We start from the raw sequence: 16,065 nt of genomic DNA, 5'->3' as shown, positions 1-16,065 counted from the left end.
ATCATATTGAGAACTCCATAATGGACCACGTAACAAATAATGCTACTGGTGTGAATATTATTGAGAAGTAATCTATTTTGCAGCTAAGTGTTAGTTTAAGGGTTCGAAGGGTGATCCAATGTCAGTTTGAAATAACTATTTCTTGGCCTATATGGACAAATATTATTGTTGGATCTAGTCTGGTAATGAAAGCATATGAGACAGACTTCAGACTTTGAAGGCTAGCGGGATTTGATTGCAGGACTTCAGCAGGACTGGGGGAAACAGAGACTCTACTCTTGAAGGGCACACAAAGTAGTGTGTGCATCAGGACCCAGGGGGAAGGAGCAGTGACCCCATAGGAGACTGAACCAGACATACCTGCTAGTGTTGGAGGGTCTCCTGCAGAGGAGGGGGGTGGCTTTGTCTCACCATGAGGGCAAGGACACTGGCAGAAGTTCCAGGAAGTACTCCTTGGCAGGAGCCCTCCTCAAGGCTGCCATGAACCCCACCAAAGAGCCTGTAGCCTCCAGTGCTGGGTTCCTCAGGCTAAACAATCAACAGGGAGGGAACTCAGCCCCACCCATTAGCAGACAAGCAGATTAAAGGTTTACAGAGCTTTGCCCACCAGAGCAACACCCAGCTCTACCCACCACCAGTCCCTCCCATCAGGAAGCTTGCACAAGCCTCTTAGATAGCCTCATCCACCAGAGGGCACAGCAGAAGCAAGAAGAACTAGAGTCCTGCAGTCTGTAGAATGAAAACCACATTCACAGAAAGATAGCCAATGAAAAGGCAGAAGACTATGTACCAGAGGAAGGAACAAGATAAAACCTCAGGAAAACAATTAAATGAAGTGGAGACAGGCAACTTTCCAGACAAAGAATTCAGAATAATGATAGTGAGGATGATCCAGGACCTCGGAAAAAGAATGGAGGACAAGATCAAGCAGATGTAAGAAATGTTTAACAAAGACCTAGAGGAATTAAAGAAAAAAAACCAGAAGAATTAAAGAACAAACAGAGATGAAGAGTACAATAAATGACATGAAAAAGACACTAGAAGGAATCACTAGCAGAATAACTGAGGCAGAAGAACGGATAAGTGACCTGGAAGACAGAATGGTAGAATTCACAGCTGCAGAACAGAATAAAGAAAAAAGAATGAAAAGAAATGAAGACAGCCTGAGACATCTGGGACAACATTAAACACACCAATATTTGCGTTATAGGGGTCCCAGAAGGAGAAGAGACAGAGAAAGGACCCGAGAAAATATTTGAAGAGATTATAGTTGAAAACTTCCCTAACATGGGAAAAGAAATAGTCACCCAAGTCCAGGAAGTGCAGAGAGTCCCAGGCAGGATAAACCCAAGGAGAAACACGCCAAGACACATAGTAATCAAACTGACAAAAATTAAAGAAAAATTATTAAAAGCAACAAGGGAAAAATGACAAATAATATACAAGGAAACTCCCATAAGGTTAATAGCTTATTTCTCAGCAGAAACTCTACAAGCCAGAAGGGAGTGGCACGATATATTTAAAGTGATGAAAGGGAAGAACCTACAACCAAAATTACTCTACCTGGCAAGGCTGTCATTCAGATTCGATGGAGAAGTCCAAAGCTTTACAGACAAGCAAAAGATAAGAGAATTCAGCGCCACTAAACCAGCTCTACAACAAATGCTAAAGAAACTTCTCTAAGTGGGAAACACAAGAGAAGAAAAGGACTTACAAAAACAACCCCAAAACAATTAAGAAAATGGTAACAGCAACATACATATGGATAATTACCTTAAATGTGAATGGATTAAATGCTCCAACCAAAAGACACAGGTGCACTGAATGGATACAAAAACAAGACCCATATGTATGCTGTCTACAAGAGACCCACTTCAGACCTAGGAACACGTATAGACTGAAAGTGAGGGGATGGAAAAAGATATTCCATGCAAATGGAAATCAAAAGAAAGCTGGAGTAGCAATACTCATATCAGATAAAAGAGACTTTAAAATAAAAATGTTGCAAAAGACAAGGAAGTACACTACATAATGATCAAGGGATCAATTCAAGAAGAAGATACAACAATTATAAATATATATGCACCCAACTTAGGAGCACTTCAATATGTAAGGCAAATGCTAACACCTATAAAAGAGGAAATTGACAGTAACACAGTGGTAGTGGGGGACTTTAACACCTCACTTACACCAATGGACAGATCATCCAGACAGAAAATTAATAAGGAAACACAAGCTTAAAATGACACAATAGACCAAATAGATTTAATTGATATTTATGGGACATTCCATCCGAAAACAGCAGATTACACTTTCTTCTCAAGTGCACATGGAACATTCTCTAGGATAGATCACACCTTGAGTCACAAATCAAGCCTTGGTAAATTTAAGAAAATGGAAATCATATCAAGCATCTTTTCCAACCAAAACGCTATGAGATTAGAAATGAATAACAGGGAAGAAAACACAAAAAACACAAACACATGGAGGCTAAACAATACGTTACTAAATAACCAAGAGATCACTGAAGAAATCAAGGAGGAAATCAAACAGTACCTAGAGACAAATGACAACGAAAACACGACGATCCAAAACCTATGGGATGCAGCAAAAGCAGTTCTAAGAGGGAAGTTTATAGCAATACAATCCTACCTCAAGAAACAAGAAAAATCTCAAATAAACAATCTAACCTTACACCTAAAGGAACTAGAGAAAGAACAAACAAAACCCCAAGTTAGTAGATAGAAAGAAACCATAAAGATCAGAACAGAAATAAATGAAATAGAAACAAAATAACAATACCGAAGATCAACAAAACTAAAAGCTGGCTCACTGAGAAGCAAAATTGATAAACCTTTAGCCAGACTCATCAAGAAAAAGAGGGAGAGGACTCAATCAATAAAACTTGAAATGAAAAAGGAGAAGTTACAACGGATACCGCAGAAATACAAAGCATCCTAAGAGACTACTATAAGCAGCTCTATGCCAATAAAATGGACAACCTGAAAGAAATGGACAAATTCTTAGAAAGGTATAACCTTCCAAGACTGAACCAGGAAGAAATAGAAAACATGAACAGACCAGTCACAAGTATTGAAATTGAAACTGTGATCAAAAATTTTCCAACAAACAAAAGTCCAGGACCAGATGGCTTCACAGGTGAATTCTATCAAACATTTAGAGAAGAATTAACACCCATCCTGCTCAAACGCCAAAAAATTGCAGAGGAAGGAACACTCCCAAACTCATTCTACGAGGCCACCATCATCCTGATACCAAAACCAGACAAGGATACTACAAGAAAAGAAGATTACAGACCAATATTGCTGAGTAATATAGATGCAAAAATCCTCAACAAAATACCAGGAAACAGAATCCAACAACACATTAAAAGTATCATATACAATGACCAAGTGGGATTTAACCCAGGGATGCAAGAATTCTTCAATATATGCAAATCAATCAATGTGATACAGCATATTAACAAACTGAAGAATAAAAACCATATGATCATCTCAATAGATGCAGAAAAAGCTTTTGAGAAAATTCAACACCATTTTTTAAAAAATAAATTTATTTATTTATGGCTGCGTTGGATCTTTGCTCCTGTGCGTGGGCTTTCTCTAGTTGCGGTGAGCGGGGGCTACTCTTCGTTGTGGTGCACAAGCTTCTCATTGCAGTGGCTTCTCTTGTTGCAGAGCACATGCTCTAGGCGCACGGGCTTCAGTAGTTATGGCTCACAGGCTCTACAGCGCAGGCTCAGTAGTTATGGCGCACAGGCTTAGTTGCTCCTTGGCATGTGGGATCTTTCCAGACCAGGGCTCGAACCCGTGCCCCCCTGCATTGGCAGGTGGATTCTTAACCACTGCACCACCAAGGCAGTCCCAACACCCATTTTTGATAAAAACTATCCGGAAAGTGGACATAGAGGGAACCTACCTCAACATAATAAAAGCCATATATGACAGATCCATAGCAAACATCATTTTCAATGGTGAAAAAATGAAAGCATTTCTTCTAAGATCAGGAACAAGGCAAAGATGTCCACTCTTGCCACTATTATTCAACATAGTTTTGGAAGTCCTAGCCACGGCAATCGGAGAAGAAAAAGAAATAAAAGGAATACAGATTGGAAAGGAAAAGCAAAACTGTCACTGTTTGCAGATGACATGATAGTATACATAGAGAATCCTAAAGATGCCACCAGAAAACTACTAGAGCTAATCAATGAATTTGGTAAAGTTGCAGGATACAAAATTAATGCACAGAAATCTCTTGCATTCCTATACACTAATGATGAAAAATATGAAAGAGAAATTAAGGAAATACTCCCATGTACCACTGCAACAAAAAGGATAAAATACCTAGGAATAAACCTACCTAGGGAGACAAAAGACTTGTATGCAGAAAACTATAAACACTGATGAAAGAAATTAAAGATGATACCAACAGATGGAGAGATATACCATGTTCTTGAATTGGAACAATCAATATTGTGAAAATGACTATTCTACCCAAAGCAATCTACAGATTCAATGCAATCCCTATCAAATTACCAATGGCATTTTTTACAGAACTAGAACAAAAAATCTTAAAATTTGTATGGAGACACAAAAGACCCTGAATAACCAAAACAGTCTTGAGGGGAAAAAACGGAGCCAGAGGAATCAGACTCTCTGACTTCAGACTATATTACAAAGCTACAGTAATCAAAACAGTATGGTACTGGCACAAAAACAGGAAGATCAATGGAACAGGATAGAAAGCCCAGAGATAAACCAACACACCTTGGGTCAACTAATCTATGACAAAGAAGGCAAGGATATACAATGGAGAAAAGACAGACTCTTCAATAAGTGGTGCTGGGAAAACTGGACAGGTACATGTAAAAGACTGAAATTAGAACACTCCCTAACACCATACACAAAAATAAACTCAAAATGGATTAAAGACCTAAATGTAAGACCGGACACTATAAAACTCTTAGAGGAAAACATAGGAAGAACACTCTTTGACATAAATCACAGCAAGATCTTTTTTGACCCACCTCATAGAGAAATGAAAATAAAAACGAAAATAAACAAATGGGACCTAATGAAACTTAAAAGCTTTTGCACAGCAAAGGATACTATAAACAGGACGAAAAGGCAACCCTCTGAATAGGAGAAATATTTGCAAATGAATCAATGGACAAAGGATTAATCTCCAAAATATATAAACAGCTCATCCAGCTCAATATTAAAAAAACAAACAACCCAATTAACAAATGGGCAGAAGACCTAAATAGACATCTCTCCAAAGAAGACATACACATGGCCAAGAGGCACATGAAAAGCTGCTCAGCATCACTAATTATTAGAGAAATGCTAATCAAAACTACAATGAGGTATATCACCTCACACCAGTTAGATTGTGCATCATCAGAAAATCTACAAACAACAAATGCTGGAGAGGATGTGGAGAAAAGGGAGCCCTCTTGCACTGTTGGTGGGAATGTGAATTGATACAGCCACCATGGAAAACAGTATGGAGCTTCCTTAAAAAACTAAAAATAGAATTACCATATGACCCAGCATTCCCACTACTGGGCATATACCCAGAGAAAACCGTAATTCCAAAAGACACATGTGGGCTTCCCTTTTGATGCAGTGGTTGAGAGTCCGCCTGCTGATGCAGGGGACACGGGTTCGTGCCCCGGTCCAGGAAGATCCCACATGCTGCGGAGCGGCTGGGCCCATGAGCCATGGCCGCTGAGCCTGCGCGTCCGAAGCCTGTGCTCCACAACAGGCGAGACCACAACAGTGAGAGGCCCGCGTACCGCAAAAAAAAAAAAAAAAAAGACACACGCACCCCAATGTTCATTGCAGCACTATTTATAATAGCCAGGTCATGGAAGCAACCTAAATGCCCATCGACAGACGAATGGATAAGGAAGATATGGTACATATATACAATGGAATATTAATCAGCCATAAAAAGGAATGAAATTGGGCCATTTGTTGAGATGTGGATAAATCTAGAGACTGTCAAACGGAGTGAAATCAGAAAGAGAAAAACAAATATCGTATATTAACGCATGTATGTGGAACCTAGAAGAATGGTACAGATGACCCGGTTTGCAGGGCAGAAATAGAGACACAGATGTAGAGAAGAAGCATATGGACACCAAGGGGGGAAAGCAGGGTGGGGTGGTGGTGGTGGTGGTGTGATGAATTGGGAGATTGGGGTTGACATTTATACACTAATATATGTAAAAAAGATAAGAACCTGCTGTGTAAAAATAAAATACAAAAAAAAAGAAAATATTTAATTTAATTGTCTTCGTTTATCTCACTACCATATCCATTCTCATGCTTCCAAGAAATAAGTGTGACCCTGGGCAAAAGAAAAGAGGCAAAAGTTTCTTTGGGAAATGAAAGGTCCCATCATTTATTATTATTTGAGTTCAGGTTGATTTATTCTTTTTCCTGACCTCTCTTCTGTGTATATTTTCTTTCCTTCCTACATTGGAGACCATCAACCCATCACTTAATGTCAGGCAAGAAGAAGAGGAGGTGGTGTTTTCACAGACGCTATAGGAGCTTAGATATGTACCTCTACTTAATATCTGCTCTTTAGAGTTCACAGGCCTTGCTGTCTTCCTTCATTCACACTTCAGAAGTTAGCCGTTACTTGTAATGTTAACCGATATAAAAGACTAGAAACTAAAAGCAAGAATGTGTATACTCTCTAGCAAGTTGTATCTAGCTGGTTTTGTCAAATTGCCTCCTTTTTTCTTGTCTTTTCTCAGGCTTTCTGTGACATCCACAATACGTGCTACAAATTCTTCACATTTTGTCGTTTCAAGGCCAGTTCAAAGGGCTCAGCGAGCATTAGAGAATAATAATTTCAACCAGTTTTTTATTCCGTATCTCAAGATAAGAAACACATAGTTCATATTATATCTATTAGAAATATTTGAGACAATACCACCATCATTTAAGAAGACAGGAGATAACCTGTGCTCTGCTTTTCTAATGTTAGATAGCAGGCCACGTCATTAGGGAACAAGGTATGTTCTCATTGTCAGCGGAGTGACTTGGGTGCGATTTTGGGAAACCCACCTTTTATTCCCTATTATTCGTTTTAATTTCACAAACACTGGGATACTCAGATTTGAGAGCACCATTTCTGCCAAATTCAGATTGAATATTAATGATCTTCATTATTATTCACTGGTGCCACTTAGCTGTTGATGGGAATTTGGACCTTGATTCACACAATATGTTTCTGAATCAGACTATGTTCCCCAGTGGGCTCTTACTGTGTGTTTATTTTGATACATGTCATCTTATTTTCATAGCTAGAGCCTGACCAAGAATTCTTTATGCCCTTAAAGTTTTTTATGCTCAAGTAAAGAAAATTTTGTCTTTCTAATCCCCTTTCTCTAGTTCTCTGTACCTGAACTTAAAGAAAAAGTATTCCAGTTTCTCTGAGTGTTAAGTATTTTCTTTTCTTTCCAAGTATTTCTACTTAAGACTGCACAGAAATTTTGAGCTAGATAGGTGCCTTTAAGTGTTTGTACAAATAGGTAATATCTGTAGCACCTTTGAAATCAGGGCACGTGTGGCATTTTAATGTTATTTGCTCCTAATATGAGATATTAGCAATAATATAATGCATCATCCAGTCCTTTGATGGAGATTCTCATCTCACTTGTCATATATCCCTCATATATCTCCAAAACAGGAGCAAAGTTAAAGTCTCTTTCTCTCACAAAGTTTAAATCATTATTAAAGATACCAGTCTTATCTTTTTTTTTTCTTTTTTTGCGGTACGTGGGCCTCTCACTGTTGTGGCCTCTCCCGTTGCGGAGCACAGGCTCCGGACGCGCAGGCTTAGTGGCCATGGCTCACGGGCCCAGCCGCTCCGCGGCATGTGGGATCTTCCCGGACAGGGGCACGAACCCGTGTCCCCTGCATCGGCAGGCGGACTCTCAACCACTGTGCCACCAGGGAAGCCCACCGGTCTTATCTGGAAGGCAGTGCAAAAACATTTTATTATTTCATGCAACTACGTTCATTTCTTTGGTTTATATATAAAACTCTTTCAATAATAATCAAAATTATTTCTCAATCCCTTTATAAGGGTATGAAAACCATACTACTACATCTTTATGGTAAGGTGTGGCTGCAGAAAATCAAAAATAAGTATGTGACACTCTATATATGGAATCTTTTCTGTGCACAGAATTATTTGTTTTACCACATTTCTGCCTTTCTTTGACACATTTATATTTATAGAAATAGATTATGGGAAAAGAATATGAAAAAGAATAGATATGTATCTATGTGTAACTGAATCAGTTTTCTGTACACCTGAAACATTGTAAATTAACTATAAAAAAATAAAATTTTTTTAAAAACTGAAATAAAAGATTCTGTATTGATTATAAGATAAAACAAAAGTTTTTGAATATATATATACATATGTGTGTGTGTGTATATATATATATATATATAAAATTAGTAGATTCCCTGGGGATAGCAACCCAACATATGGATTTCAAACATTTATTTCTAATTTCTTTAGCAATGAAAGGTGATGCATTATTGGAATTTATAATAATTGTTTAATACCATAAAATGCTCAAAGGACTCATAGAGGTAGCAACAATCAGAAGTTAAAATGGTTTTACTCCAGCGTTGGACTCAGCCTCATCCGTTAATCTCCTGTGTCAGTGCAGTGTTGTTATAACAGCTCTAAATGGCTTAAATCTTAAGTCACTAATATTAGCCTTATATTTTCAAGGTATTAATATTAGAACCAACCAAAATCTATCAACCTTCGTATTTGTCTATCAACAATGAAGTGGAGGAAAAGACAATATCTATCTGGCATGTACTTCCTGATGACAAGGTAAATTGTGCAATTATTAAGACAAGAGTATTCGTAGCGAAGGACTTTAGACCTTTTGGGCATTTATATATTCCAGCAAATATATACATTAGTTAAGAAGAAATAGCTTCCTGTGTATTTATCTTGGCATAAATACATTCTGTAATATAAAAACTGTTAGATTTTGGTTATGGATTTCATTCACTTAATAAAATATAATTCAACTGTTTGGATTTTTATTATAGATGGCATAGTCCTCCAAAGGGCACCCAAAATGGGATTGTTTCTGTTTTGCAAATTCATGCTATAAATTAAATTATGTGCCAAAGACCTGTTACTTAAAATATATGATTTAAAGGATGCATATCTTAATTCTAGGAAGCCTGTCAGAATAACGCTATTTCTAGTCTTACGGTGTTACGATTAGAGTTATAATTGCATCTCCCCGGTTGGTTATCAGAGTAGCTGATACATTTCAGATTACCACTGACTTATGTGCTGGGTGTAACATGAGGTGGGCTGCGCTGCCACTGGTTTTCAAAAGAATCTTAAATGCTCTCATTTCCACTCATAACCATCATTTGGATAATCCTTACATTTCTATATTTCATCAGTTTTAATGCATGTACAAATCATCCTACTATTTTTTAAAAATAGAAACTTTTCAAGAGCTGATTCCAGTCCATAGGATAAACCACAGAAATGAGGAGTCTTGTGGCAAAGTAGTTTTGTGGGGTTTTTTTAATTACTTTGTAAAATACCCTTCTCATTTTCCTTAAACATCATCCGTGCACTCAGCAAATCTTTATGGAGCACTTAGTCTGTGACAGGCACTACCAGGCTCTGTGTTAAGCACGAGGGAAACAGTGTATACAAAATAGGCCAGATTCCTGCCCAGGAGTTTACCTTCTACTCAGGGAACCAGAAGATAAATAAATAAAAGATATAGGCACATTAAATGGGGAAAAGCGGGAAATAAAGCAGAAAAGGCAATTAGGAAGTCTATTTGAGGGTGTGGGGTTGCAGTTTTTTAAAATGTCAGTGTCAGTTTTTTGAAATGTCTTTGAGTCAACAGACCTGGGCTCAAATCCCTTGGGCAACATGGCATCTCCAAGCTGCGGTGTTCTCATCTGTGGAATGGAATAATAATATCCACCTCAAAAGTTGTGAAATTAATCAAAATAATGTAGGTAGAGTATATTGCACAGAGCCTGACATATAATGAATACCGAGTGTATTTTAACAACAGTAACAACAACAGTAATAAAATTGCAGCAGTACACAAACCCTAACATTGAAAGCCCAGAATTTAACCCTGCTCTTCTCCTTAGATGACATGGCAGCAATCATTTGGGAGGTTGTTCGTGTTATATTAGGGAACTGTGATATTGCAATTTATAGTAAGAAATATATATTTGATCTTAGGCCCTGTTTCTGCCACAGAGTTCCTAAAATCCTTGAATTTCTTAGGTGCTGAGAGCCACAGAGGTGTCTTTTGTTATGTTAATGAGGTGATGTTTGGAAAACACCTAAGGATGGGGTCTGGTTGCCAGGGGAACCAACCAGGTGATTAGAGGATTGGAACTTTCATCCCCACACCCCTGACCTCCAGGGAGGGGACAGCGGCTCTGGTAAATTAATTGAACTGAAGGAGGGGGTCCTTGGAACCTCCAGTCTCTACTCCACTTGGAGTCGTGCCCTCATGACGAAATTGATAATGACTAATATATCTATATGCATCTCATTAACCTTGTTTTAAAGTATACAGTGTCTTATTTACATTATTTTAAATTATATGCATACATGTTCTCATAAGCAGAAGTAGAGTAGCCATCCATTGAAACTACAAAACCAAGAGAGGTTAGAGACATGAACGTTATTATCTGGGAGAGATTTTCAGAAGCCTGATTGGGAAGAGCAAGGTTATCCAAGGACACTTGGAAACAGAATGTGGCTAAAGGAATTAGCGATTAGCCAGACCCTGAGAGTGAGTGGAGAGCCAGAAGTTATTTGGAAGACAGAAAAAGAAGAGAAAGTAAGCCAGAAATTTTTGGAAAAAGAGTGCTATTTCCAGTTGTCATTATTTTCTTTTTCTGGAGGTTCTATGTTCAATACAGTTAGCCTTGTTTTGATTCTCTTATGTTTTGTGACAATTGTAGAGACAATTTTTATATTATGCTAAGAAGTATATTAGGATATAAATTAGTACATTAAGAAGATTTATAGATTTAGGCTGTGAATTGTCCTGCTTCCATTTTTACCATCTTTTGATCAAGAAATATTACATTTGCATTGTCCCCACTGCCTATTACCTTTAGTGCTAAAAATAGTCCTTGTTCAAAAGTGTAAGCTTTCTTAAATCAATCTGTTTCCATTTAAAATTTTTGTCAGTTTCTTTGCAAACCCTAGTTCTATCCATAATGTGTTCATTACCACTACCATTTTCTCTGTTTTTTAAAATAGAAATGATATAACTGGAATGAGGACAAGCAATGAAGATAACTTTGTTATTATTTTATTAGTTTAAAGCAACTGTAATGTCTATAATTAAATAACAGATAAGCAACAGGTTTTATAGGTCTTACTGTTAAACAGAAAGTGGATTTTTTGGTCATGGAATGTTTAATTTGTTTCCTCTGAAAGTGGAAAAACAGAGTGTTGCTTTTCATTTATCATATTTATTTCTCTACTCCCTCTCTCAGTATTTTCATTCTAAAATGTGGGATGAACAGTTATACGAGCTAGTATATACTTTATATTGCAATTTTCAAAACTTTAAGGTCATTATACCAAGTCCCAAGAGTTCAGGGAGTCTTTGAGAGTTACTCTATGGTCAGGGGCAAATTAACTGAAATCCCAGTCCTTTAACAGCTCTCCCTGGTTGCTGCTTAAAGTAAGTTGGTGCTTGAAGAAAGTCTTCATGAATACCTGAAAGAAAAACCTAGAATGAGGAAGAGAGAAGTTATTTGCAAGATATTTTAAATCGTTGTTATTTAGAATTCCCCTCCTTTGAGGGTTGAAGCTAAGCACTCCTGGCCTATCTGGTGGCTTGTCAGGCCAAGGTAGCAGGGTCCCAGTGCAGGACTTAGTGTTGACTCCCCTCCCTCACTCCAGCTCCAACCAGTGGCCACTCAGAGAAGACCCGGGAAATTTCTTAGGGGAATATATTAATCCCAGATTCTAGATTTTGATGATGTGATGCTCTCATCCATCAAGGACGTTTTTAACTACAAAATTCCCAACCAAAAGTGGCTTAAGTAATAAGGAAACATTGTCCCATATTACAAGAGCTTCTGAGGTGGATCATTCTGGGGGTAACTTCAGCGGCTTAACAGTGTCAGAATTCTGGTTGGCTTCTCTATGTGCTCTTGTTTTTTCTCTTGTGGTCTTAAATAGCAACTCCAAGCATCACTTCATGTGGACAGCATCCAAAGAAGGTTAGGGCCTTTGCCCTGGACCAAAAGTTACATCACATGTCCATGCCTAAGGCAATCACCAGCAAGGGAAATGGGCTTACCATGGCCAATTTAGGGAATCAGTTTCACTGTCCCTAAACCTTGCCACCTGAACCTGAACAAAATTCATTTTTTCTTAGCAAGGAAGGACGGGAATGGCTGTCGCCTGGGGAGCCAGCAGTGTCTGCCACAGGCATTCCTGCCATCTTAGCTCAGTATTAATTCCTTGTCTTCATGCTTGCCCTAGCTGGGGCATAGCATCTGAGGCTAACCAGTTTCAAGAAATTGATGCTTGTGCTGACTGGAGTAGGTTGAGTGTTGGTTTGGGGCTTGTTGGGGTTGATTATCACTCCAGTTCTGCCTCTGCTCTGCCCTTTTCCCCTGATTCCCACACAGACCCGGAAGACTTTTACCTTACCTGTTGGCTTTTATAGCTCACCAGCGCCTCTCTGTGGTGAGAGGCAAGGGAGGTGGGGAGAGAGGACTCCTCCTCCCAGATCACTCCATCTCAGGCCCTGGGCTTTGCACCACTGAAATGGAACATTTCCTGGCGGCACTCACAACCTTCCAGGAACCTAAAATTCTGAAAATGCTCTACTTCTTTCCTACAAAACCAGCCCAGTCAATCTGGGAAATCTCTCCTCGGCTGTTCCCAGAACAGGGCTGATGGAGGATAGATTTTACCAGGGCTGTCTTGCAGGTGTTTGTCAGTTGCTGTGTTCCGTCGCAGGTTTATACACTGCCCTGCCCGCTCGGCACTCACCCCCACCTCCTGATCCTGGGGATGGCCTTAGAAAGCAGCTCAGTTGCAGGCTCTGAGGATAAGGCGGCATTGTGTGCAAGGAGCGTGCAGGTAACAGCTGCAGCTCTCGGGTCACATATTTTTAGAAGGTCACCTGAGGCCGACAGGATTTAGAAGCAACTTTCCAAATTACCAGCTGAAGCTGCAGGCTGCTATTTTAATTTAAGTCCCTCTGTACTCCTGTTAAGAAAGCCGCATTCCATGAGTACCTTTCTGAGGTCTCTGCCCTCTCTGGGCCTCGTGCACAGCAGCATTTGCTCTGTGTTAATTCAGGTCACATCCCCATGACCTGACTGATGTGCGTTGAAAGTAGTTTTTTAGTAAATCTACTTTGGATTTGAGAGGATCTATTTTTAAGTTGCATGGTCCTAGCAAAGAACTAGGTGCTATGGATATAAATGATGGCTTTTTGAGTTGCTTTGGCCAAAAGGAGAGTTCTGGGCCATCTCAGAGCCATGGGCTTCATTACCCATTTCACTAGTCCAGCCAAGACCTCAGCCTCTGGCAGTATTTTAAGTGGGTGAATAAGAGCTTGTTTCCCTGGTTGTTTTACATTTACAGAATTGAACTGCAATCAAAATTGACTACAATACAGTATTTGAACTGCAATCAGAATTGACTACAAAACAATACAATACAGAATTAACTACCATACATGTATCAACTCCTTTATTTCCATAAAAATATTTGTTATTAATTCTATTCAGTATATTGTCACAAATATTTTTATAGGGAATGCCATCTAGCTTGTCATTTATTTAATTTAGATACATATGAATTTAATACTAGTTTTAACTCAGATTTAGTAATAAACTCAAGAAATAAATGCCCACATTTTTTTTTTCATCTTGGCCCTGTAAATCATCCATGTTTATCATATGATAATTAAATGTCTTATGTTTAAACTTTATTAGCGTATTGACTTTTGCATAAATTAGGTAACAACACATTGTAGCAACGATGGACACTGTATACATGTGTCTACACACATACATGCTTGCTGAACTATTTTCTAAAGAAATAGAACCACCATTTTGGTTAGAAAATGTAACTAAAGATAATTCAGAAGTAATTATCTTTAAACCTTGAAGAGATTTTATTCAAATTAATGTTTTTCTTTCTCAGAAAAGAAATATCGCTCAACTATAATTGAATTACCTTGATCACTGGGTTTTTTTACTTGAAAATTTCAGGCTCTACAGTTATTATGTTAATCTGCTAAAAATCAAGTTTTAGAATTTAATAAGACTAATTCTCCTAGGTTCTCTTGGAAGCTGTTTTATTGAAGTACAGAAATTATTAAGTAGAGTAAATATCACCCTTGTGGCTTGAGAATGAACTGCAGTTTCCATCCAGATAGTTTGTCTGTGGAGAATTATGCACTAGGAAAAATGACTCTGTGTATATTTTTTAAAAGTAATAAAACAAAATTACTGTTATGTTATTTTCATTTGGATGACTCAACCTTTGTTGTTGTTCTTCCCCTGTGTTCTAGAAAGGTATACATGAGTGGAATTTTAGTGCTTCTTCTGTCAGGGGAGTGAGGTAAGTTTCCTTGGTGCATTTCGTTTACTTAGAAGATGTTTTTCTAGAGTGTGAATGTCTTGGATAGGACTTGTAGTCATGATTTAAAAAGGCAAAGAACTTCAAGAATCCTTCTGTTGATGAAAATGCTCAGCCTTCTTCAGACTCTTTATCTCCATTACAAAAAATTTGCAACAAAACCTTCACTGTTTGAACTGACTCTGCACTTGCACTTGTCACCTACTTAAAATGTGGTGACAGAGATAAATGTGAACTGTGGACCAGAGTCAAGGTGAGGATAAAAGTGAGCTGTGTGGGGTCCTCTCTAGCTGGGTTTATGTTAGAGGATGGTTTTTCTGGTCTTTTGGTATCCCAGGAACTAATCTCTCCTTAGATGTATTGAAAACATACATACCATCTGCCAGATTGTGTCCTGTAGCTAATATTAATATGGTGAGATTATGGGAATTCATTTTTCTACAACTTTTCCTGAGGTCACCGTTAATGAAGTGTTCTTGAGGTTACAGTGGCTCCCTTCAGTTCTGACATTGCCATCCTAATGCCAATTCCTGGGGTTTAGAAATGAGATTTATTTCAGAATCAAGAGCCACTGGTTAAATGTTTACATACTTGTTCTACAGAAGTTTATGAGACACCAGCTCTTGCAAATTTCAAACCAAATTAGTTGTGTTTACTACTGTGTGCCCCATATAAACAGAAATGAGCAAAATCAGATTTCTGTGTGCCAGTTATGCAATACTCTGTTGCTTTTGGCATAATAGTAATTGGTTTTGTTGGAGCATATGAACTGGCAGAGTCGTCTGGGTCACTGATAATTGGAGTTTGCCTGGTAAAAACACCTGTTACCTCATGAATGATGTGAACAGAAACAGGCCAGACTGACTCAATATATATCTTTCCAATCCATGCCTTCTCAAATAAAGCATTACTCTCTTAATATTTAATTTTTAAGACCAGTCATTAGCAAGACACTCATTACTTACTGCTGCCTTTTTAAGCCATCCATCTAGGAAAGTATGGTAAACATAAATTTCACTTTATCAGCATGGAATGATTATATGCAGCTACTGTTGGTTTATATGTTGAGAAACTTGAGTTCCAGTGTGTGACTTCAAAGAGAGCTAACTTTTCTTGACTTCCTCCTCTATAAATAGAAGACAAACTATAGAAGAAAATCCAGCTGTCAGCAGTTTGTCTTGCATCAGCTTAGGACTTGTTCAGCTCGGCCAATGGGCATTTATTGAGCAGCAGCTATCTGTCAAATGTTGAGTCCTGTTCTGCTAAGGATACACAAAGGACTAAGACATGAACTCTGCTCTTGAAGCACTCACAGCCCAGCAGAGCAGCACACATTTAACAACTAATGATAGTACAGTGTGAGATTAA

General features: G+C 38.3%; 1 protein-coding gene across 2 annotated transcripts in view; it reads left to right on the top strand.

Annotated features, from left to right (window-relative positions):
* The window catches only part of MAP3K5 (mitogen-activated protein kinase kinase kinase 5), a 213,382-nt gene that overhangs the window by 131,211 nt on the left and 66,106 nt on the right, over positions 1 to 16,065 (top strand). For both annotated transcript variants that reach the window (XM_079938911.1, XM_079938910.1), the window contains exons 11-12: positions 8,791 to 8,898; positions 14,630 to 14,679. In XM_079938911.1, the coding sequence (XP_079795037.1) occupies positions 8,791 to 8,898; positions 14,630 to 14,679 (158 nt within the window). The remainder of the gene's footprint in view (positions 1 to 8,790; positions 8,899 to 14,629; positions 14,680 to 16,065) is intronic.

The sequence above is a fragment of the Stenella coeruleoalba genome, assembly GCF_951394435.1.
Source record: "Stenella coeruleoalba genome assembly, chromosome: 12".
Classification (NCBI taxonomy): domain Eukaryota; kingdom Metazoa; phylum Chordata; class Mammalia; order Artiodactyla; family Delphinidae; genus Stenella; species Stenella coeruleoalba.
Note: the sequence above shows the minus strand (reverse complement) of the source record. Positions and strands in the feature narration are given on the sequence as shown.